Source organism: Myotis yumanensis, unplaced genomic scaffold (genome assembly GCF_028538775.1).
Source record: "Myotis yumanensis isolate MYYU_CA2020_CCGP unplaced genomic scaffold, mMyoYum1.0.hap1 SCAF_3, whole genome shotgun sequence".
Lineage (NCBI taxonomy): Eukaryota > Metazoa > Chordata > Mammalia > Chiroptera > Vespertilionidae > Myotis > Myotis yumanensis.
The window spans coordinates 127,888,932-127,905,999 of record NW_027223754.1 but is presented as its reverse complement, the minus strand read 5'-3'; the positions used below and the strand labels follow the sequence as shown (position 1 = coordinate 127,905,999).

At 36.7% G+C, this 17,068-nt stretch overlaps 1 protein-coding gene across 2 annotated transcripts; it reads right to left on the bottom strand.

The window, feature by feature from the left end:
* Positions 1–825: 825 nt before the first annotated feature.
* Positions 826–8,383, bottom strand: KERA (keratocan). Of its 2 annotated transcripts, none has more exons than XM_070407594.1 (3): positions 8,346–8,383; positions 5,978–6,871; positions 826–1,920 (listed from the first exon to the last, which is right to left on the bottom strand). In XM_070407594.1, exons 2-3 carry the CDS (start codon positions 6,861–6,863, stop codon positions 1,748–1,750), a joined length of 1,059 nt encoding a protein of 352 aa, XP_070263695.1. In that variant the 5' UTR covers positions 6,864–6,871; positions 8,346–8,383; the 3' UTR covers positions 826–1,747. The 2 variants fall into 2 exon arrangements, with proteins under 2 accessions (XP_070263695.1, XP_070263694.1); XM_070407593.1 differs by lacking the exon at positions 8,346–8,383 and adding an exon at positions 8,131–8,304.
* Positions 8,384–17,068: the final 8,685 nt, after the last annotated feature.

Sequence of the window (17,068 nt, the reverse complement as noted above, 5' to 3'; positions counted from 1 at the left end):
ATGATACCTGATTGCCTACATTTCATGTCATAATTGTATATGATGTAATTTTATTTATGTGCTTTGAAGTCTTTTAAAAAGTAATATTTTTCCTAATGTCAATTAATTAGATTTCTTATATTTTAAAAACTATGTTTAAAGTGTATTAATTGGTTCTTCCCTCCCATCCCCAGATAAGTTCTGGTGTCAAAATAAGAAGGAAATCTTTCACTTTATATTCTCCCCTTGGAAAGTCATATTACAGAATAACATATTATGCTTCTGAGAAACTTTGGAGTAAAGCAATATGTTGAGCTTTCTTTAATCTGGTGTTTCACAAATTATATATATATATATATATATATATGAATATATATATATACATATATATTCATATATTCATATATATATATAATCTTATAGGATTTTTCAAAAAACTATTGTATAAAGGCACATATTAATCTTTATTTAATATTTATTGTTTATATCATATGTCTTGCAAAATCAGAAGTCTAAAAGAAACTATACTTTGTTACTTAATAAAATCCTGGATTAATTGTTTAACTCATGAAAAACAGCTGTATTACGTCAGGTACTTAGAGTATGAATTTTTTCCTATGTTTATTGGAAGAAAAAAAGCAAAGTGGGAAAATATATGTGCATACACTCATGCTAGAAAAATGGAAACAATTGTCACCATAACACTTTCTATTAAAATGTGTTTTTAATAAAACTTGTGAGTAATGTGCCTGAAATAAATCTGAAATAAAGAGTTCCATTTTGTTAGAAAGCATTCTCTCTTTTTATTTTAAAAATCCAAGAAAATATTGACAAATATATGAGCTGAACACTGCAATTCAAGTGGATTTCAAATGTTAAAATAATAAGATTCTGTCAGAAATGTGTTATAATAAGTGTAAAAAATGTAGGCGTTTAATTGCTGGAGTACATTGTACTATATCTAGGAACAGCAGCTACAGAAAACAGTAGTAAACTAAAAATGGCTGTTGCTCTGACATTTGGTATTAAATGACTAAAAAACTCTCTCATGAAGTACTTGATGTATTTCATACCTATTTTTGGGCTAAATACTAAACTTCAACCTACAAAAGCTACTTAGCTCTCTGAATTTAATTATTTCTTTATAATTATGATTTTAAAAGGTCTCATTTTTTAATTTTCTACAGATTGTCCTATCTCCTATTAGGTTACTATATTTCTACTGTAAATATAGTATCTGCATAAGCAATTTTGAACATATGCAAACAAATATGTTCTTTCTATGGCACAACAATACAATTGCATTATTTGGTATTAATACACTGTGAAAGAAACAAAAAATATCTTTGAGTTAATTACTTAACTCTGTGTCTGTTTTATTTATTTAAAAATTGTAGGCTGGCCCTGGCCAGATGGCTCAGTTGGCTGGAGATCGTCCCATACACCAAAAGTTTGTGGGTTCGATTCCCAGTCAGGACACATACCCAGGTTGCAGATTCAATCCTTGGTTGGGGAATGTACAGGAGGCAACTGATGGATGTCTCTCTCTCTCTCTCTCTCTCTCTCTCTATTCTCTCTCTTTTAAAAAAAATAGTCTATTCTACTGTGAAAGAGGCCTCTTTGAATAGAAAAACTAAACTGCACAGATGAAAATGGCGGCCTAGAACAACTGGAAATGTGATTTCTGTTTTAAACCTATGAATGTTATCCAAATATTGTGTCGGAAATATTAGTGTATTAAATCAATTTTAGATTGTTGAAAATGTGTTTAAATAATGAGAGTCTGAAGGAGCCTGAAACAATTCATTAAATCCATTGGGACTGGTGGTTTGATTTCATTTCCATCCAGACGCAGGTAGCTCAGATGAGGTCCGTAACTGAAGGAGTCTTGGTCTGCAGGCAGTGTGGTAGTGGCAGGACATATTACAGAGACGTTCACATCTGGAGAGACAGAGAAAGCATGAATGAATGAATTAGAACACAAGAGACTAGGGGAAAGAGGACAAAGAAACTATTACAACAGACTATGAGGCCAGTCTTATGATCCAGAACGTGACAAACCATTTTTTTGTGAGTTGGGGGTAATGCATATCTGTTTTATAAAATTGTTCCTGAAAAAAATGGGCAGCACATGTATAGTCATCTGACTCCATATTCTGCTATATGTAGTACAGAGCACTAGAAAGGACACATTGTTAAAAGCTGCAATGAAAACAAGTGAGATAAGGCATGCTTAGATTACCATAGGCTGAGACAGGTAAGACTTAGGGTATTAGAGACAACAGTTCAGAGTTGGTAGGGAAAGAATAGGTAGGTGCATGGGTGGATGGATGGATGGATGCATAGGTGGAAAATCAGTCATTAAAGTGCTTGAAAATTACCTTAAAATGCAGAATTTCAAATCAATAGTATATAATGACAAGTTTTTTTAAGTACAATTAATATAAGTGTATATAAGTAACACATAAAAATAACTTGAATCTTTATACTTAAGTGTAACTAATGGGAATGGAAACATTTGCCAAGAATTGAATAACAAAGAATTCAAGCCAGGAAATATCCCATCAGCCTTTTCAGATGGTTAGGATGTGAGAAACTGTGCACCTGCCTTGGGTCAGAGCCCTTGGCATCAATGATTATACTGAGATGTAGGAGATTTGGGAGAGAAGTCCTGCTAAACTAGCAGAATTTGGAGAAGTATAATAGCCGATCTCAACCATGAATCCCTATACTATGTTTAAATCCCATTTTGAAACTACTTGGAGCAAAAATTCTTCCTTAGAAGATGAGACCCACCTAGCTTGGGCCATGGCCCCTTCTTTGGGTCCTGTTGGCATATAGGTATTTATATTGCATTGAAGGATTTATGCTTACAGTGAGGTTGCTTTGCTATGATCTTATGCCATTTTTGTGAATTGAACTAAAAATGACTCATATTTGTATGACAGTCTTGTGTTTATAAAGTTATTTTTTTCACATACATTATCATGCTATTACCACACAGCCTTTATCAGGTAATGTTATTCTCCCCACCTGGGTCTTGTGGGAGTAGTAGTTGAGACAGGTCAGATAATGCACACCAGGTATTTCAGCAAGTGCGGTCAGAGCCGGATCCCAGCCTAGTCCCTTTCCTACTGCACAGGGCCCCTTGCCTCCTGGAGAAAGCGTGTCCTTCTATGTACTATCTCCTCATCCTTATCACCCCTGTGCTCATAACCAATGCATGTGTGAATAAATGGAACGGAAGAAACATGTGTTCTAAATTAGTTATATTTTATAAATTAATTATGGTATTTCTGAGAGGCCACCTAGAAGTAACATAACATTTTGCCAAATTTAAAGTCCCATAAAGAGTTCAGAAGAAATAAGTGTTGCCATTATTTTGCATAAGACAAGTTCACTGCCTTGTAAATTCTGAGAACTCTTCATATAAAAGGTGCATTTCTTGGAAATCACTTTATTAACAACTATAGCAGATTATGTGTCCAGAAGAACTAAGTACTTTAACAATTGTTATAACACAGTGCGATATAATGGTGAGCCAATAATTATATCCAGGGAAAAACTCATTTTAAATTTATTCTCTTGGAGTATTAAAACGACCATGCTTTATATCTACATTAAGAAGCAAAAAACTCAATTGCTCTTTGTTGGTGTTGTTGCTATTAAAATTATTGATAAAAATTTTTCTAAAGTTTTATATTCTCAGAATTTAAGAAAAATGTGCTGTGGTTATTCTGTGTGAGTGCAGGAAAAAATATTTAAAATGAGAAGTCCTGGGCTCAGGTTCCTGCTATTATATTTACTCTTTGGTTTTAGCAAATATCTTCCCCTAGTTGAGAGCCTCAGTTTCCCTTTTGTTATAAATTCCTAATCATAGCATACAAGGCTCTTTTAAGGATAATTGTGGTTCTCAAAGTGGGGTCCCTGGACCTGCAGCATCAGAACTTGCCTGAGAACTAAATGATGAGGCCCCACCTCAGACGCTTGAGTCAGACACTAGCCCTCCAGGTGACTCTGGGGCCTGCTAAGGTATGAGAACAATTCAATAGGAAGACATGAGAAAACACTTTGTGAGAGCTCTCTAAAATGTTAATGAAGGAACTGCAGAGTCCTTTTCTTTTTTGGGTCACTTTGTATAATGCTGTAAGTGCTGGCATATGTGCCCAGCTGTGTGTTGAACTTGGCTACCTCACTACTGAACACCCTCATCCTCAAATTCTCAGGGGAATCCCTAATTCACAAAAAAGGACTTATATGAAATCACTTTAAAGTATCTTCCCACAGCAAGTATTTATGAGGCTTTGTTGTCAGATAAGGAATGCACCTGCAGAAGTACAGGATTCTCATCAGGAAAAAATTGCACATATTTAGGTCAATATTGGCTGGTGTACTATCAGGTTCAGTGAAACAGACTCTATTAACATTTTTGTTGCCTCTTTTGCTTTTGACTACAGGATTAAACAGCATGTCTCATCACCATGGAAAAAGAACTGTTGTGGCAGCAACCTGCTTATTACTTCCTGGATTTTTAAGCTCACGTATGCTGTTAGAAAAACCAGACAGATCTTGAAATACAGAGTAGTACCGGGTAGAAAAATGTTTATTCTTATAAATGGGATGTTTACGTGATTACATACTTTAAGAAAATCTTAGATTGTAAAACCGGGCAGCATAACTTTCTGACAATTATCTGTATTATTTTTCTACAAACCGTCTAACCCAGTGGTTCTCAACCTGTGGGTCGCGACCCCTTTGGCGGTCGAATGACCCTTTCACAGGGGTCGCCTAAGACCATCCTGCATATCAGATATTTACATTACGATTCATAACAGTAGGAACATTACAGTTATGAAGTAGCAACGAAAATAATTTTATGGTTGGTCACAACTGAGGAATTGTATTTAAAGGGCCAGAAGGTTGAGAACCACTGAACCTATTCTCACTTTAGGCATGCATTTGCTAAGGCTGTGCAGGAGAAGTCTCCTCCAGATTGCCTTCCTAGAGGGCTTGTGCCGGGATTGAGGATGCAGGGATAGGTGCCAGGCTGACACCAATGCCCTTGTGGCTGCAGGAAGGCACTGCCCACTTCTGCACCACAGTCAGCCTGATCTCAGGCATACCTGTGAAGGTGCCAAGTTGCCTTTAATGCCTGTAGCCTCTTCCTTCTACAACCACTTCTTTCCTTGATGGCACCTCTGCCTCCAAGACACTTGGCACTCACCTCGCTCTCCCTTATCCAAAGCTATTTTCAGGAAAGGCGAGGGTATTGTACCTTGGAGATTGCCATTAGTTCTAAGGAGGTGCCCAAGTCCAGGGACATTGGCTTTCGTTTACATTGAGCACAGCCTTAAACTATAGGATTGGTCCCCAGGACATGGTTCCCAGCTGATGCAGCAGTCTCAGCATCATCTGGGAACTTGTTAGGGATGAAGTCTCTGGTCCCATCTAGACGTACTCAATCAGAAACTCTGAGGTGGAACCACAGGCCTGTGCACACTAAAGTTTGAGAAACCCACTGATCTAAAGCAGAGACTCTAATGAGGGCAGCAGGCACCAGCTGCCCTGGAGTTTGTAAGAGAAAGGCGCCTTCCTGAAAACCTCTAAATCACGTTCCTTCTGTTACTGTTCATGAGGCTGTGTGTGCCTGGGACACTTTCTTAAATAAGTCTGTTCAGTGAGGCGGAACACACAGAATCTCCTCGGAGTTAAAGAAGATGGAGGCATTTCGTTTCTCCGATAGCTAACAGCCCCCTGTGGATCCCCGAAGCCCACTTTTCAATCTGCAATTTGAAGATTGAAACTTTTTGGTTCATTGAAACCATCTGTTAAGAGATAAAAGTAAATACACTTTAAAAATTAAAAATACACTTTGAAAAATCTAAGGGCAGCTTAGTTGCAAAAGAAAACCAACAAATCGCTCTTCTTAAAGAACGTATAGAATACATTTAATGACCATGAACATTTCAATCAAAGACACGCCCTGATGGCTACTTACTTCTAATTTTGTTATGGTCCAGGTGCAGGTGCTGCAGATGAGCATTGATTCGGGGCACCTTTGTGAGTCGGTTGTGAGACAGCTGGAGATCCAGAATGGATGACACATCAAAACCACTAGAAGGGAGACCTGAATCGGATAACTTGTTGTGGTTGAGTCTCAAGAAGGCCACTTTAGGAATCACATTAAAATAATTTTCTGGTATTCCCTCAATGGAATTGTTGTCTAAAAACAGTTGCATTGTGTTGGCTGGTAATCTTGGTGGCATATTCCTCAGGGCATTCTTGGCCATATTTAGCTGCATGAGGTTCTTAAGTCCCTTAAAGGTGTCCCTTTGGAAGGCATTGTCTAATAGTTTATTGTGTTGCAGGTCAAGAAGGGTCAGGTTCTCCAGATTGCTAAAGGTCCCTTGAGGAATTCTAGACACCTTATTTCTAGCTAATTGTAATTGCTCTAAACTTCTTGGCAATGGAGAAGGAACCTCCTCTAGCTCATTATCTTCCAGAAATAAGAAAAGCAGCTTCTTTAGTTGGCTGAGGGCTCCTCTTTCAATTCCATCGTTGGTTATTTTGTTCTTGTTTAGATTGATCCACCTCAGCTGGGTGGCATTCTCAAATGGCTTCTCAGGAATGGTTTCTATCAGGTTGTTTTCAAGATAAAGATACCAGATCCTTGAAGGAATAGCAGGGATTTCTTTGAGACCACGATTTTCACAGTATAAAGCTGTAGGAAAACTGGGGGGACAGAAACATTCCCTGGGACAATCGAAGTCTTGCTCATTAAAATCCTCTGGATCATGGACCTCATAGACCTGTCTCACAGTTCGAGTCCACACAGAATCTGTTATGAATGCCACCCAGATGAGGAAACAGATTGTGGTTGCCATGATAGTACCTGTAGTGAAGGATTCAACTGTTAGATATTGAAGATCTCTAAAGAGAGAATGGTGTGCACTAACATGATCAGTAAACATTATTTCTTTGAGCAGAAAGTAAACACATATCAGCCTTTTATACATAGACAGTAATTTATACCCATTTATTTAGAAGGCACTATATGCAAAGCATTTTGCAAACACTGAAACTGACTCACCAACTTGTAACTTTCTGGTTTTAACCTAATCACAATGAAAACTGAAAAGCAAATTTTAGGAGCTATAAGTGCTTTTCCATTTCAAGCTACTTAATGCAAGGAAGTTAACTGAAATCTGGAGTTGAATAAAATAGTACAAAAAATGACCTTTAAATAATTCACATTGAGAGTCTGTGTTGTTCCTAGGAAGCAGGCATATGCTTTTACTTTTATTCCTAAATGAGCAGAACATCTGGATGAGATTTCCCAGGCTCTGGGCCTTGAACCAAAGAAAGAGCAATCAGAGAACGTTTTAGCAGTTTGTTTTGAGGAACGTTTTAAGATCTGAAGAAAAGTGTGTGATTAATCTCTTACTCTTTTGCTCGACTTCTCAGGTAAGTTTTATTTTGGGGTTTCGGGGAGAAACTTCTAATATAAGTATAGAATTAAGTTGTTCAGTCAAGAAATTTGAATTATGAACTCTATATCACAATTAGGTAAATAATGCATTTAATTACGGCATTTTTATGTTGATAAGAAACAAAACAAAGAACATGCTTAGGATGCAGGGAGGGCTTCCAATTTTCAGTATGGCCACTAACAAAGAATAGGTTAACACTTACTGATATATGAAACATCTAAAAAACATGAACCCTGCCCATAGTATATAAACAAGATAATAGGTACAATAAAATATTTTAACAGGAAAAAACACATATATGTACCAGTAACATTTGACCAATATACATTTAGTTCAACTGCTTGATAATAAGGACCAAATAAATTTTACTAATTCCTTAAAAAAAAAGATAAATCAAACCAGCGTCACTTGTGAAATGCTAACCTTTCCATTGTGCTGCTAAATTGAGGGAAATGACAAGTGCAGAGCTGCTTCCACAAGCTGTCAAAGTTCTTACAGTTGCAGAATGCTGCCCTGGTCCTCTTCCAGCAGAGATAGTGAAATAGTCTTTTTTCCTTCAGAATAGGGATTCATTTTATTTATTGAAGTTGTACCCATGCCTCTGATGGATCAGAACCTCAAATTCTTAACATTAAGGTTTTAAAAGTGTAAAATAGTTTACCTTGCTGTCCAGGAAATATACCGTCGAGTCCTGTGTCTGGGTCTGAGGTTTGCTGAAACTCAGTTAAGGAAAAAAAAAATCTTTGCCTCAAGTAATTTGTTTTTATTTCATGCTGACAAGCCTCCTGTGATAAAAAATAAAGCTTACTCTGACCGGTCACCATGAACCTTTTGATCTATTGTTCCCACTTTGACAGGGCGTTGGAACCTGCTTACCTCAGCCTTCTTGGATCTTCTTCTCCCCTTCCTATTGGTCACTGCTCATTCACAGTAATGGATTGACCCAGACTCCACCGTCGTGTTTTTAGGAATCCTCCCTAATATATATTCGCCAGTAGCTCCAACTTTAACCCCTCCAACAACCACAGCACCTCAATACCTACACAGCCTAGCACAGGAAATTCTGACTTTAATCTCAGGAAATTATAACAGTGATTCAGGGCAATTTTCACCCTGAGTTCACAGTTCCAATGATATTGTAATGTGCTAATTTCTAGACCTGATTTATCAGCAGGCAACTTACGGCAGTTTTGGTTTCACGTGTAGCAAAAGAGACTTTAAAGCAATTGTTTTCTGGAAGAACTTTTTAAAAAAATGAATACAAAAATAATTAAAGACCAATGTTCTCTGTTTATATGAAATTATGGTTTTGTTTGTTTGTTTCTCATATAAAACAGATTCTGGAATCCTGTTTAGATATATTGTGTTTGATTAAGAAAAAAGAGATAGAAAATATATTTAAAAATTTTAAACATGAAATCAGGGAAACTATAGCTAATCTTGGCACTAAACATGGTGTTAGGCTCTGTTTTATGGAAATAATTTTCGTGTCTCTAATTCCTACTGGAAGCTTTATTCCAAATACTTTTTAAATGCATATTTTAATCACCATAACACATTTTACTTTGAGTTTATTATGAGACATTGTTTCACTGTTATTTTTTTTCATTAACACATATGTCTAAGTAATGTCTTCCAGTTTTTATATTTGAGGAAAAAATTGTTATGCCTTTTGAGGAAAGGTGCAGATTTTTAAAGTCTCATTTTCAGATATTGTTTTATTGATTGATTGCAATTTTGTTTTTCAAAATCTGTCTTATTCTGGAACCAGGAAGCTTAATTTCTATGACTCACTCAACACTGTTCACATCGTATTATGAAAGATAGAGCGCAGGGAAGAGTGGAGAGCATTAGGTTCAAAGGACCATTCTGAGCCTCCTCTGTGCTCCCTCCTAACCATCGCAGGTCAATTAGAGCTCCGCTTGTCATCTGTAAAGATAGTAATGGACTACCTCACAGCGTGGCCCAATGAGTATCGACATGTATGCCTTTCTTTACTTCATATTAGCCTGACTGTTTCAACTGGAAAATGCATCCAAGTTTAAGTGCTTTTAGAGACGAAGTTCTGATTGAAACATGATCTCTTCTTAGACTTACAGGAACACTCATATCATATTTTAAGACAAAAAATCAAATGTTATTTGCTTCCTCACAATTATATCTCTCTACAGCAGATTTGTTTTCTAAACCCTCGGGATAGAAACAACAGATGACCTTCGAATCCACACAGCCCCCCTTCAGCTACATTCGTATTTATTTATTTTATTTTTAGGAAAACTTACTTCAGTCATTGTGTAATATTATTACACAAATGTTGCTACAATTTCACTGTAGGAAAATTAGAGTAGTATACTGGCTGGCTGCCTTCAATCTTCTTTTCCTTCACCATTCTATCCGTGATCTATACACCAAAAATATGACTTCTCATCTCTCCACTTCCCTAAAACCTTTCTGACAAAAATCAGCAATAATCTATTTACTAACCTATTGAAGTCTGTTAGTGTTTAGCTTACTTGAGTTGTGGCTTTTAGAATGCCGACCCTTCCCTTTTATTTTCTTTTAGTTCCTCTAATATCATTTTCTTAGTTTTTAGTTCCCTTTTCTGTGGCTCTCTCTTTGTCTATGTCCCAAAGTTCTCTGTTTCCTTTAAAACACTTTTAAAAAATCTTTATTATTGAAAGTATTACATATGTCTCATTTTTCACCACATTGACCTCTTCCATCCCACCCCCACCTCCCACCCCAGGCCTTCACCACCCTATTGTCTGTGTCCATAGGTTATGCATATGTGCACATGAGTTCATTGGTTGATCTCTTCCCTCCCCTCCCCTGCCTTCCCTCTGAGGTTTGACAGTCTGTTGGATGCTTCTATGTCTCTGGGTATATTTGTGTTCATCAGTTTACTGTATGTTGTTCATTAGATTCCACATATGAGTGGGATCATGTGAAACTTATCTTCTCTGACTGGCTTATTTAATTTAGCATAATGCTCTCCAGGTCCATCCATGCTGTTACAAATGGTAAGAGTTCTTTCTTCTTTATAACTATGTAGTATTCCATTATATAGATGTAGAAAATAAACAAATGGGACTACATCAAAAATAAAAAGCTTCTACACAGCAAAAAACCCCAAAACTATCAACACAATAATAAGAGAGCCCACTGCATGAGGGAACATATTTGCTAATGATACATCCCCTAACAGTGGTCGGCAAACTGTGGCTTGGCAAACCGTGGCTCGTGAGCTGCAGTTTGCTGACCACGGCCCTAAGGTGTTAACCTCCAAAATTTATAGGGAACTCTTAGAACTTAACAAAAGTAAGATAAGCAATCCAATTAAAAAATGGGCAAAGGACCTAAATGGACAGTTCTCCAAAGTGGACATACAGAAGGCTGAGAGACATATGAAAAAATGCTCGAAGTTACTAATCATCCAGACGATTCAAATCAAAATGACAATGAGGTACCATCTCACACCTGTCAGAATGGCTATCATCAACAAAAAACAAATGACAAGTGATGGCGAGGATGTGGAGAAAAGGGAACCCTCATACACTGCTAGTGGGAATGCAGACTGGTGCAGCCACTGTGGAAGACAGTTGGGAATTTCCTCAAAAAATAAAAAATGAACTCCTATTTGACCCAGTGATCCCACTTCTAGGAATATATCCCAAGAAACCAGAAACACTCATCCGAAAGAAGGTATGCACCCCTATGTTCATAGCAGTGCAATTTACAATAGCTAAGATTTGGAAACAGCCTAAGTGCCCACCAGCAGATGAGTGGATCCTCTAACATTTTTTAAAAGTGTCTCCAGCATTTAGAGCATTTTGAGATTCTGTCCTCTGTTCTGTGCTCTTTTTGCTGTATACACATTTCCTGTGTTAGTCTATGCTTTTAACTATTATCTCTATTATGATGACTCCTGAGTACCTCTCTGCAAACCAGCCTCTGAAAGTTCTGCCCTCCAATGTGGGTGTATTGTGACTTTCTAGAAATTCCCTGTTGCATGTCTCAAAGGCACTTAACTAAAATAAAATTTACTATCTCCCTTTACTTCTAAGTGCTCTTGTTATTTTATACTTTTGAGTGGCACTATCATGTTATTCAGTCTCCTAAACCAGAAATCTGGAAATCATTATTAACTTTTCCCTCCCATTTTGTGAGCATATGATAACAATCACGTTTTAAGGATCCTGGGAGACAAGATATAAATAAAAATGACCATCAAGAATGCTTCCCAGATTTGTTATCATTGTTTCCAGACTGAAAGCACAAAATGTTTTCTACTGTTAGTGTAATCTACATATCTTGCCTTTTCCTATACCAATCTAGTCTACCTCTCTTTGGTTATTGACTCCTGAAGAATTGAGACAAACTTTTTTTTGAACTGCTTTAATGAAAGTTCAATAAATTAAGATGATGGTGAGCATATCTGAGTCGTGTCTTTTAAGAATTAATGAAAGACCTCCAAGTCTTATCTGACTGTGCTAAAAGGGAGAAAGGAGGCCTAAGGTGCAATGATGTTGCTTTGCCATTGTCTCTCTAGTAACAGATTAATATTTTAGAAGTTGATGGAGGTTGGAGACAGCAAATATTCAATAAATATGTACTGAATGAGAATGAGCAAATACATGTATAAGGCATAAATATCACTTGAATAGCCATCAGTTTTTCATCAGCATAATTAGGTAAATGGAAACATAATGGAGACCCTTAGATATATGGTAAAAAATATCTGGGTTAGAATTTTTCTTTCCCACCTTACCAGTTGTTTGACCTTGCACAGCCTATTTAACCAGAATGAGCCTGAGTCTATCCATAATGCACCTGCCCTGCTGACTACTAGGAAGAGTTGTTTGAAAATCAAACAAAAAAATGGAAGTGAACATGACGCAAAAGCATAGGAAAATTTCACAGTGAAAAAAGTTAAAGCTCAAGGAGAACTTACAAATCAGTTTTTCATATCAAAAAAAAAATGAGGCCCAGAAAGGGTGATATAGGTATTTGGACTACCTGAGAAAAGTCCTTCTAGAAATTGAGAAGAGGTTAAAGTGATGTTGTATTGTTATTGTTGTTGTTTTAACCACTTTTCCTTCGCTTAGCACTTTATAATGTTTTCCTCTTTGCTTATCTTGTTTCCACTTCTTCCTATTAAGAGGGGGGATATTTTGTGAAATCGTCCTGGAATGAGGAATTTATCTTGTTACATTGCTGAAAATGGTTGACATTTTAAAAGAGAAGGCTATGCATGAGGGTAGTATAAACAACATAAAACCCTAGTAGAATTTCATATTTGTTGGCATTTTAATGACGGTTGGACAATTTAAGTGCTCCCAGGAGCTTTGCTTAGGTACAATTGGCTGGACTTTTGCTAAGAGAAATAATTTTCTCTTAACATATCAACTTCAGCCTTGTTTACTAAACTCTGTGAAATAATTTAAAAAGTAGCCCAGCTGGCATGGCTCAGTGGTTGAGCATCGACCTATGAACCAGAAGGTCATGGTTCGATTCCAGGTCAGGGCACATGCCTGGGTTGTGGGCTCGATCCCCTGTGTGGGGCAGGCAGAAGGCAGCGGATTGATGATTCTCTCTCATCATTGATGTTTCTATCTCTCTTCCCTCTCTGAAATCAATACAAATATATTTTTAAAAATGTAAAAGGAATCCCCTAAAACATACAGCTGAACACACACATTAATATATTATTTTATTTTTTTGTCAAAATAATGCATTTAAAATATCATAATGATACATTTAGAAGGGTGATCCCCACCACACTTACTTCAGAGTAAGTCTCACTCCCAAGAAGTCATATTTTCAATTCTATATGGATTTTTGTTAGAATATACTTTAATATTCTTGCTTGTATTCTTTTTCTTTAAACATCGATTTACACTGTTGTTTTTTCACTAGATAAGGGTTTAGCACACCTTACCCCACCTGCCACCATGATTCTCTTCAATCAGTCTCAATGTATGCATATCACAAACGTTGATTAAATATGTGCTGCATACATTCCTATGCAGTACAAATATTGTTTACTTCTAAAACAGTGAAAATTATTTTAATTGTACTACATTTATTAGCTGTTATATAAAGCTATGTATGGTATGTTCTCTATACATACACAATACTTCACTAATGTTTTCCAAAATCTTAAACAGAATTTTAAAACCATTTTGAAAAAAAAAAAAAAGGCACTCAGCAAGTAAGGTAGCATAGTGTGCTGGTTAAAAGCCACATGTGCTTGGGTTTGACTAAATCTCTGTCTTTTACTAGCTGTGAGACCTTGAACAACTATCTTTGTCTTTGTCTCCATATCTATAATTTAAAGATACTACTACTAATAATAATAATGGCAAAGATACCCACCTCATAGGGTTGTTGTAAAGGTTAAATAAGTTAATATTTTTAAAGCACTTAAAACATTATAAAAGTTTGATAAATAAAATCAGACATATTAGGTTATGTGTGTTCTCCTGGAAGATATTTCCCCTGGAATTCTTTATCTTCCTCCTTCAATCAAATTTGCTTGCTTTTGCAAACCAACTTAAGCACCTTTGGCAGATGATAATTGTTAGTTTTTATGGCGCATTTCCATTGTCTCATAGTTAATGAGGGCTATAGGAATCCTCCCTTGCAACCTACACAGAGGTAGTAGTATGCTTAATGAAAGTAAGTGCAGTGCAATTGTATCCTACATAACAGGTATTCATTTGCAACAGGCATTGGCATTTAAAAATTTACATAGTGAGTCTTCATTATAAGAATTCTTCAAACATTAACTAAGCATACCTAAGGTGTAGATCAAAGCTATACACAAACATCACACTGCCTCTGCTAAAGTGCTGTCATTCAAAATACATGAATGGATACAAACCTTGCTCCCTGCGCCTGGGGGATTGCTGAGGTCCTGGGCTTTCTTCCTCCATTTCCTCCATTAGATACCTTGTTACTTCCTGGGTCTTGTGTTCTGCTCTTCCTTGGTTAACTCCACAGTGTTGGCAGAACAGAGCCTTTAATCACTTTCTGTGAACATGAGATAGTTTTGTGTGTCTCTCTGTGTTAATTTTTTATCTATTTTAAAAAGTGATTCTTTTGTTGCATCTGGAGTTGAAATTTAAAAAGTTGAAAAAAATGATTTTTTTTTAGTTTTCAAAATGTCACCTTCTTTTGCCCTCTGAAAAATTTTAGACTTTTTATTTCATCCTCAGTTTCTGAACTTTGACAACAATCTTCCCTGAGAGGGTGTATATCTCTCATCCACTGGGTGCTCGAGGAGTCCTTTCAATCTGGAAGTTCAGATCCATATAGTCCATCTACTTTTTTATATTTTCTCTTTTTCTAAGTCTTAGCTAGTGTCCTCCTTGTGAGATTGTCTAATTCTCTTATCTCTTTTACTTTCCTTCTCAAAAAAAATTTATGCTTTCTAACAGATTTCCTTAATTTTGGGGAGGGGGGTGCATATCTTTACTTTGGGACCTTGTTCTCAGTTGTTTCCATCTGAAAGCATTCTTTTGTTTCCTGTAATTACTATATTTTATCTCATTCTAAATGAGATGAAAATCTGTAAGATTTTGGTAGTATTATGAGTTTTCTCTGCTCCCTGCAATAATTTTTTCCTTTGATTTTTTTTTTTAAACTTGGTGTGACATGGCCTATAAAGGTATTTCATATTGGAGGCTTTCCTTACATATCTGATGGTGCTTTGATGAACTTTGAGACTTAAGATGAAAGCACTAATAATCTTATCTGGAGATCTCTGAGAAATGATACCACTCAGCGTCATTCTAAATGACTGGGTTTGTGTTCTCTCTTTCTCTCTCTCTCTCTCTCTCTCTGCCCCTCCTCTCTTTCCGTATCTGTGTGTGTGTGTGTGTGTGTGTGCGCGTGTGCGCGCGCGCGTGCGCCCTGGGTATAAATTGACCAACAATTCAATGCTTACTCTTCTTAGTGTACTTTTCATAACTATAATTTTTATTAATACTGCTAACATGAGTTTGATTTTTTTGTGATTGTGAATAAGTAGCAGGTAATCTTTATTTATAGTTTAGCCTTGTGTCTGAAGCATCCTGAAGCTGTGCTAATTCCAAAATTGATCTGAAAGTAGTAGTAAGTCCTGTCATTTCTAATCTATTTAAATTTTTATGAGGTCATAACTGACTGAAGGTAGGGCCACCTTTTTGGCCTCATTTCCATTTATATCATGTACTTGCTGAATCAGCACTGCTGGGCAATTCAGATGATTAGGCTAGATAGATCAGACAATATAAGCAGCATATGGGACCTGGCTGGTGTGACTCAGTGGGTAAAACATCATCCCATGCACCAAGAGGTCATATGTTCAATTCCTGGTCAAGGCACATGCCTGGGTTGCACACTTGATTCCCCGTAGGTGTAGGCGTGTTAGAGGTGGTCGATATTTCTACTTCCTTTTCCCTTCCTCTCTCTCTAAAAAAAAAAAAAAAATCAATAAAAACATTAAGTATGTGGCAGTAAACATCAAATTGTTGTTTAACTTCCCATTTTGTCTGACTTCTCAATATAGTATGCCCTTGCTTTGGAAAGCTAGGAGTTTAATACTCTTATTGAGGCTTACCACACACCACCTTTAGTAACCTGATCTGCGTTACACTGTTAAACATCACTTAATCTGATGAGTAATAAGTAGTGGGATCACTGTGATCACTGTGAGCCTTTTCTTGTCATAGAACAAACTCAGATCTTAGAACTTCTCAGCACTGGACTCACGTGGAGAAATATGTGACCTCCAACATTCAGGGGCTCCCCATGTTCTTAGTGGAAATAGGTGCAGGTCTCAGCAATATGTCTTTGCTTTGGAGAGATAGCCTAACTTTCATTGGAACCCTAAACCCTCATAATATATCAATGACTTGGTTGCATGATGGTCCTCCATTATATCTGTCTCCAATGCACTGGCATTCAAGTGTCTAAGCAGTATATCTAGTGAATCAAGTTTACCCTCCAGATTGTATCACAACTGTCTTGTAAGATGGTCATCTCTGCAGACTAAAATGTGATACAAAGCCAGAGAGTTAACACAATCCAGAAACAGTACAACAGCATTCTACTGCTGTTCCTGTCTGGTGAAAGAAAGCAGACTGCTTCTAGCAATTTTGTTTATTGGAATAATGGAAAAGACATTATTCAGGCCAGTTGCTTCATACAAGGCACTAAGAGCTATGATGATTTGGACCACATATGAACAGCAGTTGCCATCTAATTAAACTTTGGAAAATCCACTTTTATTCTCTAAAATTAGTCTTCCATCACCATACACTAGATTAAAATGGAAATCTTTTGAGAATTATTAACTCTGCATTTCTAGTTTTGAAGGTTGTGCTGCTAATATTTCTGATTGTTTTATTGAAGCTATATTGCTATCAACTTATTATTTTCTGTAGGGGTGGAGAACTTTGAAATATTCTACTTGATCTTTTTAATCAGAACGGTGCTTCTTTCATGGGTAACAGAGCTAGTGTGAGAAATGTATCACTTTCTGAGGTCATCTATACATACCAAAACTTGGGAAATAAATATGGGAAAGATATGAGCTGAATAAAGGTAAATTCTCT

Excerpts from the sequence above, each read along its gene's own strand:
- KERA (XM_070407593.1), bottom strand. The coding sequence starts at position 8,293 with ATGGTGACCGGTCAGAGTAAGCTTTATTTTTTATCACAGGAGGCTTGT. Across the intron at positions 6,872-8,130 it reads TATATTTCCTGGACAGCAAG|GTACTATCATGGCAACCACA; the intron begins GTAAACTATTTT and ends CCTTCACTACAG. Across the intron at positions 1,921-5,977 it reads GGACCATAACAAAATTAGAA|ATGTGAACGTCTCTGTAATA; the intron begins GTAAGTAGCCAT and ends CTGTCTCTCCAG.